This window comes from Pogona vitticeps, chromosome 1 (genome assembly GCF_051106095.1).
Source record: "Pogona vitticeps strain Pit_001003342236 chromosome 1, PviZW2.1, whole genome shotgun sequence".
Classification (NCBI taxonomy): domain Eukaryota; kingdom Metazoa; phylum Chordata; class Lepidosauria; order Squamata; family Agamidae; genus Pogona; species Pogona vitticeps.
This window is the reverse complement of record NC_135783.1, coordinates 124334543-124357455: the sequence shown is the minus strand read 5'-3', so window position 1 is coordinate 124357455 and position 22913 is coordinate 124334543. Positions and strand designations below refer to the sequence as shown.

Genomic DNA, 22913 nt, shown 5'->3' with positions numbered 1-22913 from the left:
CAGGGCCTGTTAACGCACTTCTGATGCTATACATTAAGTCCCTTACCAGTTCATACAATCAGGAGAATCAAATTAGTAAAGCTTATTGTGGGCTCTGTGTGTAGCACTACAGGGGATTGTACCTTAAAATGTCTTGAGCTGGGAGAGACGGAAAACAGATAAGCTGAACCTGTTTCCCCCACCAAAGTTAGTTTATAAATGCATTATAAGGGAAAGCAAAATAGAAATAAAAAGAAAGATAAAACCATGGTGACACCTTAAAGGCTAATTTATATATTCTTTAATGTGAGCTTTTGTGGACAAGTCCACTTCATCAAACATAAGAAAAAGAGATTAACAAATATAAAAGTTAGTCTTTAAGGTCCCACCATGTTTTTTTTTATTTTTTAACTTTTTATTTCTATTTTGCTTTCATCTATAATGTCTATAAATGCAGTGAGTATATGTATGCATGTTTCTTTGCATTTTAAACATAACTACTCTTGCCTACAGCCTGAAGTGCTACAAGCCATGAAAAGCATTATCATTCAATCTTGCTGTTTTTCTAAATTGATCGAGTAGTTCTCTGTCATGGCAAGGGCAACCCAGCCAACTCCTTTTTATATTTTGCTACAACACAACCATGTTCACAAGTATTTGGTAAACCCCCTTCTTTCTTAATGCATCTTAATTATATTAAATACTGCCTTAGTTTGCTACATTTATTCACTTATGTTAAAAAGTGAACAAAAAAAAATAAACTTTTTAAAAAGTTGCATTTCAAAGTTCATCATATAAAAAATGCCAAAAACCCCACAAAGTACCCCACAATTCTAAGCTGATATACAAATGTGTATCGGTGCTATGAAAATAAATTGCCCCAGTCATATAATAAAAAACAATACAAAAAAGTTACAAGATTGCATTAAAATACATACAACTAAAAGTAAGTCCCCTGAAAACAGTCTTGGAATGTCTTGGGTCGTAGAAAATAAGGGTTGTTAGAACTTGAAGTTTATAAAATATTCCTGGAGACTGTCTTTATCATTGGTCGCTGTTCCAGAAATACACGTTCAAACTCAAGAATTCAACGATGAGCGCTGTATTTTGAAGACCAGTCAATTCGTCCATGGACAGGCTGCACTGGAGGTGGGTGTGGCAAAAGCACTGGTGTGCTTTTTATAGGCATATTGTATGATGTCCTCCCAATCCGAGGCCTCACAGATTTCAGAGCCGTGTATTCTACAAATAAATAAGAGAAACTTCAGTCTAGATAAGCTTCCCAGAAAGAGAAACTCTTGCTGGTAATCAGTTTGCACCCGTCTTTAAATATTCTCAATGCTAAACCCTTGCAGCTGTTAAAACATCTATTATAGTAATTCTTAAGGTGATAGTAGTCAATTAGTATAATACACAGGGTATACAATATAACAATGATTTGATTCAATTGCTTTATTGAAGGTGCATGGAATGTAAATGTGTATTCTTTGTGCTTTTGAGTCCTTGTTGGTAACACTGAGTCCTAGGGGCTTTGATAAAGAAAACTTAGTTATCAAAGCAAACTAGATTCTGAAGAGAAGCAGTGAGGATTTTCAAAAAACTCTCAAGGAATTGTTGAGCACAGCAAAATATGGACTATACAAATCAGGCACTTCAAGGAATGAATTTAGCACTTTGTAAGATTGAATATCCAGGCTTCCCAGCAGATGTTTATTTAACACTAAAGGAACTATATATATTATAAACACATGCAAGACAATCTTTTAGGAATCCCTGTGGCTGTATATATTTTTGAATATCACAAACATTTACTTTCTATAGATGACTGATATTTTATAACTTGAACAGAATAAAAAAAGCATATAAGTAAATTATTAGTAGATGTTTGTGTTTAGTAAGATAACAGAGGTTTTGTTCATATTGTTAGGCCTTCAGTGTGGAGTTGGGGACGAACCAACATAGAATGGCAGGTCTTTCTGAAGGTCTTTCTGCCTTAAGCCAGTCCTTCATAGGTGGTAGGAAGCAAGTTCTCTACTTGTTCCTTTTGTCCCTATGAACAAAACAGGGACGGACTCAGCTACAACCTGGGCATCTGTGGATTGTGGTGATCCCCACTCTTAAGATTCTTGTGCAGTGACACTCCTTGCTATGCTTCACAGCACCATCTGTAGAAGTAAACAGAGCTTACGAGAAGATAGGTCCGTAGAAGATGGATCAATGACAGGTGCTAACTGAACTCTCTGGCCAGCAGAGCCCACTTCTTTTTTCAGAAATGAAGGAATATAAGTACCCGTTAGTCCATTTGATCCCGAATGGCCTGAAAGAAATTCCAAACAATATAATGGGTCAGTACAAGCACTCACAAGATTCCATTTACCTTTTGCAGCTACTTCTCTGAAAGAAACATCAGTTAATACTTAATCCAGGTATTGCATCAGAATCTGATGTACTAATTTAGCATCATTTCAAAGTCAGTGGCTCAAATGCTGTTGCTTAGTGTGATAAGTAACAGCAAGGCCGTTGAATCAATGGAACCTATGGATGAGGTGTCTCTCCTAATTCCTGCTGATTCAGTGCCCCTATTGGAGTTGCCAATTATTATACTAAGCAACAGGATTTCATCCAATAATTTCCCCCACTAGGGGTGTAATGAAAACACACACATTTTCTTGCCCTGGATGAAAAAGGGTCAACACATCGAGACACCCCATTTTTAAAAACACCAACAAAAGCAAAAGGATCAGAGGTTTTGTCAGCAACAGCATTTACAAATACATGTATATTTTGTACAAGAATCCCCTTGTGTTTTGTGCAAATGTCTCACAATTCCCTTGTATTTTGTAAAAATATACCTATAATTGTTTAACCCCCCCCCTCAAAAAAAGCCAAAAACCCCTCTCGTAATCTTGCCCAGCCAAAAGGATATTTTTACAATTTTTTATTCATACCACCAAGAATGAGGTACGTGAAGGCTTACAAACCTGTTTACATCCCTAGCTCCTAGTAATGTAACCAGCGAAATCCAACCACCAAGAATCATTGGAAGTCTGTTGGAACCTGCTACCCATGTTATAACCTATACCATATTAAAAGCTGAAAGAGATAGATTCTTTTTCTCTAGTTCATAAGCTGACTTGTCATTACACTTTGCACATCTCTGGGACAAGGACCAGTGCAATACCAGTTGAGCATACTCACGCAGGATTCAGGTGGAGAGGGAGGGAGGAGGCATCTTGCTGGTGTGACAGGTTCCCCTGGAGGTGGCTCAAGTGTTCATCAACTGGGGACTAACCAGCAAGCAGGGCAGACTGCCTCTGCACATTGGGAAGAATCACACTTGCTCCTTGGGCAAGTAGGAACACCAGACAACTATCTGTATCACCCAGAGTTGCATGAGAATTGTGCTAGCACTGGATTGAGGCCGTTTTATTTTATGTGTATGGCATCATGATCTTAAATATGCACACTTATTTCCATCTCAAACTTACTTTCATTTCTTGCACAGAATTATGAGGAAACAAGTGCTATCCAACTCAGTGGGACAAAAGCCTATCCTTAGGCTATAAACCAGCACAAGAATTTGGCCAAAAGGTTCTTTCGAAGCTTATTCATTCAGGTTGATGGTGCACATACAGGAATCAAATGCAGGACAATGAAAAAAGAGCTCATCAGCTGATGACTCTTTCCCCCCCCTCAAATGGATGTTGGTTCATCATTGCATCCATTTTGCCTGCTTGGGGCAATTATTTCCGAGAAGCCTGTGATATTAGTGCATCACAAAAGTATAGCAAGCATGATGTTGAATTAAAACACTGTAAGAAAATATTTTAGCCCATTTAATCAGTTTTAGTGTTGTTGTTCTGTGTTATTATGTTGAAACTTATAGCGACTCTAATAGGGTTTTCCAATGGAAGTGAGATATTTAAAGAGTCGTTTCACCAGTTCTACTCCCCCATGGCTGAGCAGGGATTTGAAGCCGAGTCCTCTTGAGTCCTAGTCTGTCACTCTATCCACTACACCAGTGGTTCTTAACCTTTGTTACTGGGATGTTTTTGAACTGCAACTCCCAGAAACCCCCGCCAGCACAGTTGGTGGTGAAGGCTACTGGGAGTTGCTGTCCAAAACTCCTGAGTAACCCAAGGTTAAGAACCAGTGCACTACACCACACTGGGCACTTTTACAGCTTTTTCAAATTAACAATGTGGTTTGTAGTTAATGTACAGTGAAAGGAAGACGCTGCGTTACGCCTGATCCAAACTCTTCTCAACCCAGATTCACAGCCACAGTGCCAGCATAAGGTTAGGATAACCCTAAATAATTTTCAACATTCCTAGGTTGGGAGGGGCCTAGATTTTGCACAGCCTCTGATGGCTTTGTGTCAGCTTAGCCTATCCTCAGCTATTTTGCCTAGTTAGGACAGTGCCCTTGGCTCAGTAGGTCTAGAAATGTAAGTGGCACTGAAGATGCTGATCAGCAGGGCTTAAGAATCACATTTTAAGTTATGGAAAATACTACTGTTGTTATTCAAAACAACAAATAGCGTATCATTAATTATGTTTAGCAATCCTTTGCTTTTCCAACAGTACGGAGATCAAATCAAGATCTGAAGAGTTCCTGTTACATTCAGTGCACAAGTGTGCCTAACAGGTCTGTGTTGTCTCCCTACCCATTTGATTTTAGCCAAGAGAAGCAATCTTTCAGAATGTCACAATAGCGCCTCTTACTGGAATTCAGCCGGGCCATCCCTCCAGCCACTGTTGACGTCTTTCCAGGCAGGCTAGGACCAGGCCATGGATTAGATGGAGCAGAATCTTTGCTTGAACTGGAGAAATTATTTCTTGTGCTTATCCCTAGGGTGAAAAAATAAATGACTGTTAACATGTTGCAACACCACATTTACTTCCAGACCTTCTTTCTGCCTCCATTTATATATAGGCTGGAGGAGTTCTCCTGTGTGGGAAAAAAGCGGCAGAGAAATAGCCTCCCAAAGACCAGGTAAGAAACATGTAGCTCTTCAGGTGCTTCCGGACTGCAATTCCCAGCATGACTCACCATTAGCCAAGCTTGCTAGATCTGATGGGCATCGCTATCCAGTTGCATCAGGCTCATCTCCATCCTGAGGGTGCATCAGCACATTCAGGAGGGTAAAGCTAACTATATCTCTAACCAGAGAAGAATACAAGAAAGTGGCATCCGGAAGCACTGAATGAAAGAGGGGGGGAAACGCTCCAAATATGTATCTGTATCATGATGGAGGACCATTTCCAGCCACCGGAGGTCACAACCTTCACAACAAGCTATGTGAAGATGTATAAATTCTGCCAGTCCTCTTTCGGGTCTGCTAAGGGTAAAAGGCTTCTCTGCTCCTCTTTTTGGTTAGTCAATGAATGAAAGGCCTTGGAAATCTTCAGTTCCTGAGGGGGAATCATTTACTGCGGCCATTGCAGATAGGCAGGGACGTGGTGGTGCTGCGGGTTAAACCGCTGAAGGCTCTGTGCTGCAAGGTCAGAAGACCAGCAGTCGTAAGATCGAATCCACGCGATGGAGTGAGCTCCCGTCACTTGTCCCAGCTCCTGCCAACCTAGCAGCTCGAAAGCATGTAAATGCGAGTAGATAAATAGGTACCACCACGGTGGGAAGGTAACGGCATTCCATGTCTAGTCACGCTGACCACGTGACCATGGAAACTGTCTTCGGACAAACGCTGGCTCTATGACTTAGAGACGGGGATGAGCACCATGCCCCTTAGAGTTGGACATGACTGGACTAAATGTCAAGGGGAACCTTTACCTTTACATGCAGATATCCCACACAACTAGGATGAAATTGCACACCTCTTAAGTGGTATTAGACCATGGCTGCTGTTTTTTATAATCTGAGCAATTTCTAATGAGAAACTAGACAGAAATGAGCCGGTCATAACCAGTGGCAGATACACATATGAGAATTGAAGGGCCAGGTCTATCCTCTGCTATGAAACTCAGCACATGGACCATAGCAATGTGTTTCACTGCAGCCTTGCCTCACTTACAGGATTATGATGCATTCCAAACCATGAGTAAAGCATACCAGAAAAAAAGAAAGGGATTGCCAATGTGATAAAACAACAACCATCACCGTTTATAGGTGTTTTAGAACTGAGGATAGTTTGACCAATAGCCAATTAAGTGTCAGTAATAAGAAACAGACTTGCCCCTGAGGTTTGTTTAATTCTTACATATGCCATTTGCAAAAATCCAAGTTTATGATATTTTTGGAAACACAGTCTCAAGAACTGCTTCTGGCATTTGGGCAAATCAACTAAGAAAAAAGAAGACATGTCTTCATACAACAAAGTCTGTGAGACCTGGGACTTCAGGTTGTTCACGCCTATCAAAGTCTCATTTTCCACATTTAACAAAGGGTCACAACAAATATTTTATTTGTTTGTTTACTAACCAGGTAAATACCTAGAATGTTTCAAATAATGCTGTTTGGCTGCAGAAACTTGTAATGTCGGTGTGTCTTGGCGAAGGTAGGAGGGTGCACTGTTTCCAGTCCCTAGGCAAACAGAAGGCTTCAGATCCAAAATACTTTCAAACCTGTAACCCAAACCAAACCACCACATTTATATTGCATGCTTGTTTCCAAAGAGAGAGAAACAAAATGTGCAATGCATATTCTCCAAGAAGCAACAGTCAAATTCAGACCGGCCCAATGCAAATGCCGACCTGGGTAACATGCTCTGATGCTCAAATACAAAAAAGCAGTGACCAGGCTGAGTTCGTGAGTCTACTGAGCACGGAAGGCTCCTGTCACACCCTGGGCATAGGAGAGACCCAAGGGCAGGGGAGAAGGAAAACAGGAGCCATGCCACCGAGTAACCCAAAGCACACTCACTTGGCAGGAGATGAAAATGAAGCAAGCAGGATCTGTGCTCAAGCAAACAGGCACAGGATTAAGCAGCATTTTCCTGGGAAGAAGCTCCACCAGTCCAAGTGCACTGCATTCCCAGAAGCACATACAGTGGTGCCCCGCATAGCGACGATAATCTGTTCCGAAAAAATTGTTGCTATGTGGATTCGTCACTATGCGGGGCAAAAAAGCCCATAGGAACGCATTAAAACACATTTAATGCGTTCCTATGGGCAAAAAACTCACCGTTCTGTGAAAATCCTCCATACGGCTGCCATTTTCGCTGCCCGGTAAGCGAGGAAAGGGCGCAAAAACAGTGCAGGCGGCCATTTTCTTTACCCGGCGCCCATTTTGGAACTGCCAATCAACTGTTAAAAAAACATTGCTATGCAAAAATCGCAAAGCGATTTTTGGCCATTAGGAAAATTGCAATGCGATTGCAAATAACACGTCGCTATGCGGATTCGTCGTTAACCGAGGCGCTTGTTAAGCGAGGCACCACTGTACTGGATTACACTGCAAAGGTCTGATCCTACACGTGGTTAGTCGCCTTTAAGGGCAGCCTCAGTACCCAAGTCATTAAGGCCATATCAACCCAGCATAACAAAGAAGTGCTTCTGTGGGTCTCGTATGCCATTCACACCCGGCACAAAGTGAAAAAAGGAGACAGATTCAGACCAATGGTATGTTGTAACTACTATGTGCTTGAAGTTCATTGGTTGGTTTAAGTTGAGGTGGGCCCTCCAGAAACACCTGCCTTCAAACATAAACAGCTTCATGTACAAGAACACCAGCTCTCAAAATTCTGTTTCTCCTTGGTTGGACAGAGGTTGTTTGAAAATCCCAGGGGAAGTACAGAAGAAGCCGGGGGAGGAGTCTTCCTGAATTCAGTGGTGCACATAGGATAGCGACTTTTAAGTAAATATGATTAGGATAGGAGTGTAAAGGTACAAAATTAAAGCAGAGGTATGACCACAATTGGCAGCTGCATATGCGTATCATTCACAAACAGAAAAGAGCAGGAAACTTGCCTACAAAGGATGTCATCATTCGGTCCCTTGTTTTTAAAATCATTTCTGGTAAGGGAACGGTTGCCCTCACAGCCTTCCAGATCTTCCCAATCCTCAGAGCCTTTTAGGGTTCCCGTGACGTGCTCCCACCTGCGCCGGTTCTTTGGTATGAGATCTCCATTCATTTTCTCTGTCCCAATGGCTGCTTTCTGTTATTTCAGGACCACAAAATAGGAACAAGAAAAGCATGCAAAGTTCAGACCTGCTGTGTAAACCACAGAGTACGAATTGGCCATTTCCTTCCATCTTATGATTACTATCATCTGGTATCTTTGGACTACAGATGGGATATTCGTCTTTGTATCTTGGGGGCACAAAGGTGAATATCAGCACCACAGGTGCCTGGAGAAACAGGACCCTCCTCGCAGAACCGGCCAGTTCACTTACACTTGCCATGTGTTGCACACATCGTGCAAATTGCACAAGAAGCTTGGCAGGCACTACCTGGCTTCTCCACACAGCCGACTGCACAGCAGCTGAGGGGGGAAGACTTGTTGTCCCCCCTCCTCGCTGGAGTGGTCAGCTGTGTGGGGAGGTGGGGAAGCGCCAGCCAGTCTACTTCCGTAGTTGGTGCAACGTGAACAACGATGGCTGTGCAGTGAGTGGTAAGTCGACTGGCCATTTCTCGGGGAGAGGGTCCGATTTCCCCCGGCACCTGTGCTGCTGATATTCGTCTTCATATCCTCAATATTTGTCTTTGAATATATCCCAGATATTTGCCTTTTCTCTGTTTTGGACTTGAAGCATGTCTTCCTCTGCCACAAAATCAGCTGTAGTTACGGGCCAAATTCAACATTCGATCGATGGAGGATTGTCTGTCCACACTGACTTTTGTTAGAGGATCGCTCCCCGCACCTGGGAGAGATCTCGGACTCCCTTTGATGTCAGGGACCTTCTGCACTAAGCACTAGGTCAGATTTTATTTCACTCTAGCAATCAAGTAGAGGAACCTTAATTTTTCCTTGTTTGTGAGCTGCAGTGATCATTCACACACATCACTGTAGCAACGCTTGACCTGCTTCTGCCTGCTCCACACCAAGAAAGCTATTTTCTAATGCTCTAGAACAGTGGTTCTTAACCTTTTTGAAAGAAACGCCCCCTTGAGCCATTGAGGAAGTTATCATCGCCCCCCTCCCCACGGTGATGATATCTTATTTATTTATTTATTTATTTATTTATTTATTTATTTATTTATTTATTTATTTATTTATTTATTTATTTATTTATTTATTTATTCATTCATTCATTCATTCATTCATTCATTCATTCATTCATTCATTCATTTAAGACACTTAAATCCAAAGACCCCTGAAAACAAAATTCAATTCCAAGAAAATGAAATGCCCCCAAAAGTAATTGCAAGCGAATTTTAAGACGCAAAAAGAAATATAAAAAGGGCATAAAAACAAACCGCAATGCAGGAACTAAAAAATTCAAGACAAAAACTCTGAAACTAAATTAAGACTGGAGGAAAATATATATTCATGCACACTGTAAAAAGGCTGCAGCCCATCTTCACAGGTTTGGCTTGCTCCAGCGCCCCCTTATCGCCCCCTTCTGCTCCAGCGCCCCCACGCCGCCCCTTTTCGTTCTACCGCCCCCCTGAAAAATGAAATCGCCCCTTGGGGGGCATTATCGCCCACGTTAAGAACCACTGCTCTAGAAAACGACAGAACCCCTAAGACCACAGGTCTGCAAACTATGGTTCGTGGGCCACATCTGGCCTGCCTTGCCTTTTATCTGGACCGGGCATAGGAAAAGGAGGGAAGGGGGACCCAAGTGACCCACCACCTCCTTCGGCCCTTGAAAATGTGTAAAATATATGATGCAGCCCTCATACGGAAAAGTGTGGAGACCCCTGCCCAAGACCATCACAGAACAGCCTTCATGCAACATCCTGCGGTCTCTCTCTGTTGTTATGGGAGGAGGGAACTGCAGAGAGAGAAGCTCAGTGGATCAGAGGGAAACTCTAGCATGTCAAAAGAATCTGAGAGTGAAAAAGTCATACATAAGCCTCACACACTGGCTACCTCTGTTGAAATAGCCAGTGTCAGAAAACAGTATGCGCACGTTTTCTGTTTCTTAAAAAGCACCAATTTCAAAGATGACATCCTACCTGCTGAGGGATTTTACTGTGAATATCTGGCAGCACCACCTGGCTAGGCTGGTCTTCCTTTAGACTGTCACTCACGGAGGAGTCTGTCTTGTAGGGGTATATCACAGAGTGGGATTGCTGGTTCTGCTGGAATGGCCTGAACGAAAGGCGAACTTGTGCTTTAGGTGGAGGCTGCGCAGGAGGAATGGGTTTGATATGGACTTGTGCTTTATCGGGGAGGTCCCGCTGCTGTTTTCCCAGCTCCTGAATACAGCGAGAAGTGGCCAGTGCTTGGCCAACCTGGAAATAAGGATATCGAAGTGCCTAAAAGCCAACAAAGGTAACAGTCATTTAAACCAGGAAAAGGGGACAAGCAACAAGGCAAGGGATGTTTCTAGCCCCAATATTCAGAGTTATTTATATGCCCCAATTCTGCAGAAGGCCAGGGAAAGCCCAGAAGAGAGAGAGAGAGAGAGAGAGGTGTGTGTGTGTGTGTGTGTGTGTGTCTGTGTGTGTCTCTCTCTCTCTGTGTGTGTGTGTGTGTGTGTGTGTGTGTGTGTGTGTGTGTGTGTGTGTGTGTGTGTGTGTGTGTGTGTGTGTGTGTGTGTGTGTGTGTGTGTGTGTGTGTCTCTCTCTCTCTCTCTCTCGCTCTCTCTAGATTTAGCCTTCTTAGAATTCCAGGTATTAAAAGGCAAGTTTCTTAAGGCTACAAAAATGTGCTTGGAAAAGCATAAGAAATGTTTGCTTAAACTACCAGAGGCTACAGAGTGGGGCACTATCAGTCTTCTGTATCATTCTGTTTTTTTTCCTGAGCAAAAAAAAACAGTATTATATAAAATGGCATGAAACATAAGAAACAAATCGGGCAAACAAAGAACAATTACACAGTTGCATTCAATGATCACAGTTTATACATCGGGCAAAATCTGGACTGGAGACCTATAGAATTTTAGAAATCTTATCTATAGTTCTATAGCCTTTCCTATACTACCTGAATACTGGTCCACAGGTTTACTTTTTGTACAGCTCATCTGTTATCTGGTTACATAGGTAGCTTAGCCCTAGCAGAGGCATTTCTTCATGTTTAACTAGAACAGGAGAGTTTCTATTATTAAAATGCAGAGCACACACTCTCATTCGTTCATATTATCCCTGCAAACAAATACAAGAACTCAGAGGCCTAGCAAAAACACTACCCACTCCTCTCACATTTTAAAATACTGCTACCGTCCTGACCAAAGAAAATGTGCCTAATTTAATGGGTTCTTCTTCTTCTTCTGAAATGGCACATGGGCGTGCACAGTGAAGGAACAGGAGAGCTTTCACGACCAGTTGTTGGGACCAGCCATAGAAGAGGCCTGATGCTGCCCCTTCCTATCTGTGGCATTCCCAACGGCACCTGGGTGTCCAACATAAAAAAACAGGAGGCAGGACTAGAGAAGCCTTTGGTCTGATCTAAGGCTTGTCTACACACTTGGCTGCATCAGGCTAAATAGGGTCAGCAGGAAGTCTGGTATGCCCTTTGGTGTGATGACATATGGACCTCAAACACCCTACTTGGTTTGCAGCAGCCTTTGCCAATGTTGTGGAGTAGCTTAATAAGACAGCCACTTCAGAATACTGGCAAATTAATACTTTCTTCAGCTCTGTGGAGAGGCCAAGGAAGTGAATATATATATTTTTTAAAGTGTGTATCTGACAGCGAACATTTGCTACATTGCTTTAAAAGGAATGCTTCCTCTTGTTTGTTTGCTCTGCTTTTCTAGGTTTAGTAGAGATCCTACCAACACCTGAACTCGGCCCTCCACAGAGTCAAGGAAGTGACTAATATGCCAATATCCTGAAGTGGCTATCTTAAGCCATGTTACAATATTGACAAAAAGCTTGCTTTTGGTCCATTTCCAGCAACTACACATACTGGGAACAAACCAAACAGAACAATCTTACCCACACCAAAAAAAGGAGAACTCCTGACAAAGGCCAGAAAGGGTAGGAATGCTCTGGGAACAATCTGATTTGATCCAGCAATTATGTTGTGTGATCGCGGTCAAAATGTTCAAACCAACCTGTCCCTGCAGTGGTCCAAACAGCAGGCTAAAACCTCTTCTGACTGCACCCCTAGAAGTTGGACTTTTAAACATGTTCTTAGGTAGGGAAGATGATACACAAATACAGAAATTGCAAGAAGAGTTGGGGAAAAGCCTGAGGTGGCTGAACAGATTTTGCCCAATAAAATAAATATTTCACTGAATTGGAGCTAGCAGCAAAATAGATCCACACAGTGTTTTCCACTTGCTCATTTTTTTTAGTTTGAAAGCTTCCCTCAGTCCTGAGAGACCCAGTCTACTCCAGCAAAAGAGAGACTTGTAAACAGATGCCTATTAATTAGAAACCAACCTGGCTTGCTGTTGGCCGCTTTTTGGGGTCCCACTGCAGCATGTCTCTCATGAGCTGTATTGCTTCACTGCTTGCATTAGGGATGAGGGTCTTCAAGTTATTTGGTACACAGTGAGGCCAGCGGAAATTCATGGCACTTGCAAGCTGGTAGCCTTCAGGCCAGTCATTCTGAAAAAAATTCAGGCATAACCATTAGGAACATAATGTATCTGGGCCACTACTTCAGCCCTCCAACAGATGTGTTCCTCACCACATTGCGCTCTGCTTTAATAGGCAATATGGCCCAAAGTACATAGAAACATGGTGAGATAATCAATTATCCTGGAGGAATTAAAATGAAGAGCTCTGTTTATATATTCGATGGGGGAAACAGAGGTTGTGGTGATCCAAGAGAGTCTGTGGCATCTAGCAAAATCAAGAGCTCCTTCTTTAGCTGTTTTCAACTCCAGAGTGACACAAGACCAGTGACACAAGTGGGGACTGAGCAATGGACATAGAGAAATGGCATGACATTTACTGGGATGGTTGCTACTACCCTGATATAGATTAAGTAGCTTTAAGCTTAGTTCGCACTGAGGAGGAAAACTGTGTCAGAGCAGTACCACTCCACCTTTCCATACAAAAACCTTCCTCAACAGAGAGACAAGATGCTAGAGACAAAGGTTCTACAGCTTCATTTTTCCCATGATTTTCCATTTGGAGGATTGGCTGTTGGTGAAACCTTCCATCAGGTGGAGTTCCAGGCTACTGACTAAGCTGGTTTACTGTCTTGCTAATACAGTACTAGGTCTCTGGTTAAAGGTTAAATATACCTCCTCAAAATTCTCTCATTGCTATATCACTGGCTCCTTCTTACTCATGTGAAGAAACGGACAATAAGTCTCTCCTCCCCCAGTATTTCACAGAAAAAAAAACGAGACAAACTTTCTGATGGTGACTCTCACAGGCCAGCAGCATGACTTGGTAGACAACAAGGAGAGAACCGAGTTCAGACACAAATGTGCCACTGACTGAGCGGACCCTCTTGATTTAATCCAGCCCTCCCCATGAAGACCAATGATACTTTGGAAAATTAAACATAGCCTTTCAATGTTAAGATTGCTATAATAAAGTCATAGCTGGAGCCTTGGCAACTCCCCTAAGATGCCCAGAGCTGTTGTCAGGCCTGTGGAGAGCAGGAATTATACTGTAGCAGTTAGTTCTAGCTAAGGGACAGCTCACTTCACCAAGTTATGGCTCTGCAGCCAAAGGACAGTGCACGGCAACCAAGACTTCAGGCACAGGGGCAGGAATGGGCACTTCACCTTGACCCAGATGTCTAGGGCTGCCCCTGTATTAGGCAGAGGGAGGCTTTATACTGAATTCATGCTTTTCAGAAGACAGTTGAACTATTTAACAGCTGAGGAATACTGGGGGATAGTAATCAGGGGCAAGCCTGAAAGCTGACATAAGCCAAAATTTCTAAGTAAAGTCAATGGAGTTGAGTATATGCAGATTGATTTTCTAACCACCAAGGCATTTAAGCAACCCTCTTCCAACACAGTGAACCGTCTGTGTTGAACTTTGCAGGATGTTATTTCAAGCAGATTTCCGCAGATCCAAGCTATATGACATTCCCCTCTTTGCTTCTTCATGCAATGTTATTATTTGGCCTGTTAGAATAGTATAAAACTGAATGGTCTTGTTTATTAGCTATCTAGCATCAACAGCAGGGCCAGTAAGTATTAAGGGATATGGGGTGAACACAGTAATGTTTGTAGGACTCCGTGCACAGCGCAGACCTGATCAAGATCTTGTTGGGCCCCAGGGGAGCTGTCTGCTCTAGGCACAGTGATGCAGGACCTCACACTTGCCCTAACACTGCCCAGTTCCGAACACCCAGCTTACCCTTGTGCAAGGAGGTTGTGGTTTTCTCCTTGGGCAAGCATTAAAAAAGTCAACTTGCTCACAATATGTCAGTGGCATGAACGTTCTGACTCATATGAAAATTTGGCCTGGTTTGGTTTTAATATATGTACCTTTTTTGGTGTTCCAAGTACTTGGCAAATCTTGAAAATGGTATCAATCTCACTGGACCCTGGAAAGAGTGGCCTAAGTGTGTAAACTTCTGCCATGATGCAGCCAACGGCCCAGATATCAATGGGGGAACTATAGTTAGTGGATCTCAAGAGTACCTCAGGAGCTCTGTACCTGGAAGCCAAAAACAAGTGGAAAACATTTATAAAATATACCAGTCAAAATGCTACATTAGATAAAAAGCCCAGTGAAAGCAGGAGATGCCATTCGGCATGCCCACAGGGCTAGAGAAGTCCGACTTAGGGCAGAATCCTGCACCAATGAAAAGATGAAGTGATGCTTGTTGTGAAGAGTGCTTGCGTCTTCTCCAACTCCTCACTGCCTATGCAGAGATAAACAGCCTGTGGAATTTTAAATAGCAAGTTGCTGAGTGCCAGCTAAGTGACTGGCTGTTGCCTGCAATATTCCCAGTCCCACAGAATTCAAGGGAAACAGATTTACCAGAACCCGTAACAAGAGAGCAGGAATTCAATGCCATGGATTCGTCTCACAGCCCATTAGAGAATAAAGATGGGGGGGGGGCTTTAACATTTGGCAGAATGACGCAGCTGTTTCAAAGAAACAACAATAAAGTGTTGAAGGAGGTAGGGATCTGCCACTCAGCCTACTTTGTGCCCCATAAATCAGTCCACTGCCTCCGGACATGATGGAGCATGTTTTTCTCATGCCAGAGGAGAAATAAGACACAAGTGTCAATCCAGCTGGCTTTTGTAGTTTTAGTGAGAAAAGGTGCCATTTTAAAAATTTGCCTCAGGCAGCAAAAAGTCACGAGCAGTCCCTAATAATGACCTCTGCCCATTCAGAATTTTGAAGAAGCTCATGCGAAGGGCCGGAGAAACTATAAAAGATGGAACAAGCTTTATAATGTGAAAGAAGAGTCGCTAACTCTCCTTCACCAGCCATCCACAGCTATTTCTCCTGTTCTTCATTCTCTCAACTCACAGGCAAAATGAGAGAAAATAAGACCTAAACAACAAACAAAATGGAGCATCAGGTGGCTCCTCTTTCACTAGAGGAGTGATTTCAGAGCTCCTCAGCTTCCCGTTTAAGGAATTCTCCTGAGAGACAGCTCTCACATGGTGGGTGTGCTCCCATGCGGTAAAGCTTGGTGTGCTCTAATGGGACCAAGACAACGCACCAGAAGCTCTGGCAAAAGAAATAATCCAGATTCACTGAACAGAATGGCGTTGTTCACTAGGACATTCCGTCTGTTCTCTATTCACTATACATTAACCATCCACTGACAGGATCTCCTCCAGTTATATTCTTTGTTTATTGTGTGAAAATAATGCAAATTCTGTCCCAAGTATCTTTCTCCAAAGACACAGATTCCTTGAACAACAGCTGGTCACTCTTTGCAGCTTTAACAGGGGAATTCAACCTCTCTCGAAGGGACAGGCCCTTTCTTGTTCAGACATTGCTGGACTGAATAGTTCATTCCTTCAGGTTGAATCCATTTTAAATGGCGTGCAGCAGTCAGAAGCGGACTTCTCCACCAACCTCCACATAGCAATCCCTTCAGCCACCCCCCCAAGGGCGTACCAGCCCTAGTGAATGGGGCAGATGATGCTTTCAGGGAGGTGATGTGCAAGGCGTAGTCCTAAAAGTTAGGAGGAGGCACCTCCTGTGAATGATCCCACATCGGATAGTGTCGTTCGGGGGAGCCCCCTCCATAGCACAGCCTTCCCACTTTGCAGGGTTCCTCTGTGTAGCATTTGGGTGTTGGAAAGTGAAGAGCAGGAGGAAGCTTAGACACCCACTTCTGCCAAAATATTTCCTTGCGCCTAAATCCGGAGCAAGGGACGTGGTGGCGTTGCGGGTTAAACCACAGAAGCCTCTGTGCTGTAAGGTCTGTAGATCTTCAGCTGTAAGATCGAATCCACGCGACGGAGTGAGTGCCCGTCGCTTGTCCCTGCTCCTGCCAACCTAGCGGTTCGAAAGCATGCAAATGCGAGTAGATTAATAGGGACCACCTTGGTGGGAAGGTAACAGCATTCTGTGTCTAAGTCGCACTGGCCACGTGACCACGGAAGATTGTCTTCAGACAAACGCTGGCTCTATGGCTTGGAAACGGGGATGAGCACTGCCCCCTAGAGTCGAACACGACTGGACAAAAATTGCCAAGGGGAACCTTTACCTTTACCTAAATCAGGAGCCATCCCATTACATATGTACCCAACTGAATCAAATGGACCAAGGAAGAAAATTCAGAGGAGGATGCTGGGGCTGCCCTGTAGTCTTGAATGTCCTGAAATTATACAGATTGTGGGGAACTTAAGTACTTACTCTTCAGTGCCACCCGCAGCATCCTCTAACTCAGGTACTCACCACCTTGTGGATACATAGTCAGTGTAGGGAGGCCTGGATCTAATTTCCCGCGCAAGGCCAAAGTCTGCGATTTTGACAAGTTCTGGTCCCATGCAAAGGAGGTTTTCAGGTTTCAAGTCTCTGTGAAAGAACCCTGGAATACAAAGCGAAAGCAGGTTTGGTGCAGGGCTTCCTTCTCACCTGGCTGGTTCTTACTTCATTGCAAGCATTGGTTTTAATGCGGATCCCCAGCAAGCTTGCCAACCAAGCGGAAGAAAACCAGGGTGACCCACTCATGGCAGATTTGGTTGCAAAAAGTGGTAAAAGCATGTCTTTTTACGGTATGAAAGCAGAACTTGGAAAAGCTATTTTTCTGAACTAGAACTGCCAGTTTTCCCACCAATGTGACCAATGGTTACAGCTCTCTGTGAAATTAAGTCCTCAAAAGCCATTTTCCAAATTCTAGCAGAAAGATAATCACTCTTATAATTTGCTAACCAGGCTGTTGCCACTGGAATGGAAAAAGAAAAGAAAAAAGAAAAAAAATACAAGTTGGAGAACCAGTTAATTTTGAGGAAGGGATGCTAGTGATTAGGTATGCTAGATTATATACCAGATTATTCTCTTGTACTTGTGCTTTACATTTATGAAGAGCTGAGCAGTGCCTCACAAAGTAGGGTAGTAGTAACTATTTCTCTCTTTTGCCCTTCTTCTCGTTTCTTTTTTTTTACACACGAAGAAAATAATACAGACAAGTATATTTCACATTGCAGAGCACAAGCAGCCAAAGACTTCTGCATCCAGCATTAAGCTGCACAAGGATAAGGTATAACAAGGCCAGTTTTACCCTGTTTTCCTGAAAATAAGACCTAACCTGAAAATAAGCCCTAGTATGATTTTTCAGGATGCTCGTAATATAAACCCTACCCTCCCAAAATAAGCCCAGTTAAGTGAAACCCCACCTTCCACCATTGGGCAGCAACCAGAAACAAATGATATGACTGTATTTGAATAAATGTAGATTGTTGTATATGAAAAAAAATCCCTGAAAATAAGCCCTAACGCCTTTTTTGGAGCAAAAATTAATAAGAGACCCTGTCTTATTTTTGGTAAAATATGGTATTACCCTTACGATTTCACACAGCTACTAAGGTCTGTATTTGCTTCAGAATCTTGCATCAGATCTCTAATTGCACAGGTCACTATATTCTCTTTCAGGAAGATAACTGCTTTTTCTCAACCTTATAACTCCTGTCTAGACTAATAACCCAGTACCACCTCAAAGGTGTAGGAAGTCAGCATAACAGTAGGCTGTCTACCTAAACAAGGTGGCTTAGCTGACATATTTCATGCTGTGCATTCACTACATATTTCATTACATGTCCTATTAAGGTGAGTGTGAATATTCCCAAAAAATAGTTGTGCACAAGACTGCAGCCTTAAATGAAAATAGCAGTATGTTTATCTACAGTAAGTAAATAAATTTTTTGGAAACAAATAGTCAGAGAAAAATTATCATGCCTTTCCCATTGACTCCATCTTTAGTGGTTCATTTTCACCTCTCTGAATTAAACAAGAAATATTTAGAATGACTGAAGTATTTCTGAAATGTTTATTTACAGGTCTTTTCCCCATGTCATCCAGGTAGGCAGTCACCAATACTTTTTCCAAGGTAGTGTATAGCAGAGGTCGTCAATCCCCGGTCCATGGCCCGGTGCCAGTCCATGGCCTGAGGCGGACCGGGCCACGGAGACAGACCTCCCACCCCCCCCGCACGCACTCCCCTCCCCACAGCTGCTTTGTGCACACACACACGTGCCAGCGCAGGCGTGAGCACTCCCCCACCCGTTCATACATGTGCCCGAGTGCCCGTGCAAAGGGGTGGGCATGCACAGGGGGGCGTGCAGGCGCTCCTGTGCATGCGCAAAGGGGTGGGGGAGTGCTCACATCAGCGCTGGTGCGCGTGTGCTCCCCCACCGCTTCGCATATGCGCCCAAGAGAGCACGTGCATGCACCCAAGAGCGCGAGCACAGGGATGTGTGTGCCCCGCCTTCCTCAGAGGCTCAGCTGGTCTACGGTCCCAAAACAGTTGGGGACCGCTGGCGTACAGAACTTACCATGTTTATGTATGAATGCAAGTCCTTGAAGAATCTGATACATAATATTCCTGACAGTCGATTCTGGAAACAATTTGTTCCTGTAAGGCAAAATTGGAGGAGGGAAGTTTATGTCCACATATGGCATTTCTTAACTTGGCTTATTGAGCTATTGATGATATACTGGAAAGCTCGAATAGATTAGAACAGTACAGGGACAGAAATTACATGGTGCCCATGTGATGGCAGGATGATTTGGGAAATGCCTCCTGCCTTTACCCTTGCACTTAGTTGCCCTTTCATTACGGCTACAAGTCCCCAGCCTCAAGGCTGGCATCAGTACCTGGCATCCCACATTTGTAACTTGTCTGAACGCGATGAAACAGATGGGACTGCATAGCAGAAATACTTGATAGTGGACTAAATTCCAAAGTACTGATTAATTATAAATTTGAGACAACTATACTGGAAATGTGCATGAAAAAAACAACAACGTACCTCTCTTTCATTAACTGATAAAGATTTTCCTTCATGTATTCAAATACAAAGTACAAATTATCATTTTCCCTGATAACTTCTTTCAGTTTCACCACATTAGCATGGTTGAGTTTCTTCAGGGACTGAAAACACAAGATAAAATATAGTTGAGTGTGTGCTTTAAGGTAAGTAACAATACATCCTTGTTACGGGACTGTAACTTGACTTACTGCTCAATTTAATTACTTGGCTGTTTAAAAAGTGCAGAGTCAGATGTGCACAGTGTTCTCCCGGCCTTATCCGATGCTTGATGATAAGGAGCATGTGACACAAACTGTTCTGCAGCCACAAGGAAGTCAATGTTCCTGAAAGAACGCATCATGTAGCCCAAAACAGCCTCTGACTACGGATATGCTACCAAATGTTTCTCCCGTGGTGAAGGAATCCTCCATTTGGACTGGGTGAGCATCTTCAGGTTGTCATTTCTGTTCCATCCCCTTATATCCACGACAGCTGTGCTAACTTCGGGCAGAAAGGCAGCTCTCGTTCATAAACCATGAAAGAAGCATCATAGTTAGTCGGTCATCTAGGTGATGCTGTGAATGTGCCAGCAGCAAGGAAATGCTCAACTTGATAAATTGATCAGCCAGTTTTACTGACATTTTACAGTCGGGGAAAAGTCAGCCTCACACTAAACCACTCAAGAAACTTCATTAATCAGGTGATCTGGAAGCCCACCAATGACCCAAAATGGTTTATAATAACCATATGACACTACGTTTGCAACTGGGGAAGAGATCTACATAGTCAGCCTTTCCAAGATGAGCGTATGCAGTGGATTCCAGTTTCCTGCTGGACTCCATTCACAGGAGCACAGCGGATAATGCCATGTAGCGAATCTAAACCATAGTCATATGTGTTTTCTCCACATTTGTTCACACCTCTACTTGCCTTTTCTGCCTGTTGCTTGCGCTCAGCTGACTAGAACATTTACGTCCTTTGAGAACAAATTGGTTGCTTTTTGCTCATTCATAAACAGCTCAAAGGCAGCATCAAAGTTATACATGTCAAATGCCTCTAAATAATCCTGTTCTACTTTTAAGTATCATTTGCAAGCACAGGTTTCACCAAATGGAATACTAATGAAATGTAGATGTTTAGCAGAAAGACATACACTCGTAATGCGCAGTCAATTTAAAAAGAGACAGTATGTTCCTCATTTCAAAGTTCTCTGTGCCAAGGGGCAAATGGACAGAAATGGTAAGTACCTTCACCTCTCGAAGATTCATGCATTCTTCCCAGGAGTAAAATTTCCTCTTCATCCTGGGAAGCAAACAACAAGTCCTATCACCTACAACCGGACACCATTTGGATTCTAGTTTCATCAAGATACAAAGCTAGATACTGTACATTAATACAAGCTTGCAACAACCAGATATAACTTGGTAGCATGGAACCGCTCTAACCACACAATTCGTATGGTCCTCAAACAACAGTTTCCATTACTTTATGAAAAAAGCCACTTTTGACACCAAAGAGAATGCCAAAAGCCAACAGAGATGTAGTTTGAAGGCCTGCCTGTTCAAAGGTAACAGGATGAAATGGTGAACAATATCCACCCCAATAGGCACAAATGAGCTCCTATATGCCAAGGGCAAATTCCGTACATCTCCATTTCTATGCACCAGTTTAATAAAAGAAACAAAACCAGGTTCCTGCTTTTATTGGCTAGAAAGACAGCTTTTGTTTGCTAAAGTCCCAGATGAACGGTGCTTGTTGCTGCTCAACTTGCAAAATAAGATACATGGCCATAACACATTTGGACCAGCTAGCTGCATTTTTATTTCACTTTATATTTTCGTCCCATGACAATGAATAACTGTAAGCAGTTTGCTGTTCAGCAACTTTCCGTGTGTGTGTGTGTGTGTGTGTGTGTGTGTGTGTGTGTGTGTGTGTGTGTGTGTGTGTGTGTGTCTGTGTGTGTGTGTCTGTGTGTGTGTGTGTCTCTGTGTGTGTGTTTTGAACCCTAGAGAATGTTTTGTGGTCTGGTGAGTTCTGCCCTCATCGGAAGTGGTTGCTGTTGAATCTGGTCATGCCATACTGTCGTGATTCAGGAGACCAGCAGACCCAGCATTTCAGCCCACCAAATGGAAAGTCTTATTTCATACTCATTATACACACAGAGACACACACAAAAGAGCTCTTCTTTTCCACAAATTTCTTCTGCCAACAATTACCTAGAAATTGAGCCGGAAAGCATTTACAAAAAAATGGGACTTTGAAAAACTAGAATCTTACTCAAAGAGCAACATGGAGTTACTGCCAAGTAACCTGCTTTTTACATTATGAGTGAATATATGAATGATGCCCCCATACTCCTAAAGCTTGAAGTATAACTGGAACAGGCTTGCCTCTCCCCCGCAACCCACTCTCTGCTCAAACCTGCCCTGTCATTGAAGAAAACATTCCAGAACGTTTCTCTCACTCACTCACCACTCGAATCAAAAATTCCAAAGAAACTGCTAACTTTGTACTGGAATATGACACAGTATTTTAGGCCACTCAGATAACATTTGAACCTCAATCTAAACCTCAGCCACTGAACACTGTTCACCTATTTTCTACTGACATATGAGTGCTGTCATAATTTGTTCTATCAAAAACACTGTTAAATTGTGTCTCATGGAGGTTTCATTAGGAACGTCCCTGTGATTCTAGTCATCTGTGTCCACCAAAACATAGCGAGAGGTAAGCCAGTAAGACACTGAACTATGAATCAAGAGAAGCAGTTGATCAGGAAAAGAAATAGTATTGGGGCAGAAAATACATGGCCAGACACTGGAAGCTAATCAAATATAAGGATTAAATCTATCTCTATATGTCTATAGGGTTTCTTCCCCGTCCAATAAACTACCACAGTTGTTTTTCAGAAGAAACACTTGTTCCTGGTGTTTGCAACTGCTGTATGAAAGCACACAGACTGTGCACAAACGGCAGATATATTACTTAAAATCCAGAAGCCATATGGTCAGTTGGAGAGATGGGATTACACTGCATCAGTTGGTTATGGCTGGGGCTTTATGCATTATTTGTTTATACATTTACACACACACACACACACACACACACACATATATTGCAGAATTTAATCTGCCAAAGCAGTTAGCATTTCCTAGAATTTATTCAGGTTCTGCCAGTCTTTTGCAGAATCAAGAAGCTGGTCGGTATACATGACAGTGCCCTCCCCTCAAAAGCCCACTTTTCCAGCAGGCTTCGCTGACCATGCCTATTACGCCTCCCCAGCAGAGCTTGAGAGAAATTACTTTATGACTCCCAGAATCACTCACAGAACATGCTTAGCCTGGGCAGCATTGCAGCTGTTGTCTGAAAAAGGCCCCCAGAAGCTAGAAACTTGATTTGGGGTGGGGGGGGAGAATATAAAAAAAAGAGAAGGTCACTCAACACCTTCCTTCTGCAGGATTGTAACAAATGCCCCTCCTAGTGCGATGAGAAACTGCTCTC

General features: G+C 43.0%; 1 protein-coding gene across 1 annotated transcript in view; it reads right to left on the bottom strand.

The window, feature by feature from the left end:
- Window positions 1-687: 687 nt before the first annotated feature.
- The window catches only part of CILK1 (ciliogenesis associated kinase 1), a 30731-nt gene continuing 8505 nt past the window's right edge, over window positions 688-22913 (bottom strand). Inside the window, exons 3-14 of the mRNA XM_020813834.3 lie at window positions 20660-20714; window positions 19413-19534; window positions 18936-19015; window positions 16840-16972; window positions 14454-14625; window positions 12436-12603; window positions 10060-10362; window positions 7905-8092; window positions 6418-6560; window positions 4704-4829; window positions 2168-2296; window positions 688-1221 (exon numbers count right to left, since the gene is read on the bottom strand). Of these exons, the coding sequence (XP_020669493.3) occupies window positions 1067-1221; window positions 2168-2296; window positions 4704-4829; window positions 6418-6560; window positions 7905-8092; window positions 10060-10362; window positions 12436-12603; window positions 14454-14625; window positions 16840-16972; window positions 18936-19015; window positions 19413-19534; window positions 20660-20714 (1774 nt within the window). The 3' untranslated portion in view covers window positions 688-1066. The remainder of the gene's footprint in view (window positions 1222-2167; window positions 2297-4703; window positions 4830-6417; window positions 6561-7904; window positions 8093-10059; window positions 10363-12435; window positions 12604-14453; window positions 14626-16839; window positions 16973-18935; window positions 19016-19412; window positions 19535-20659; window positions 20715-22913) is intronic.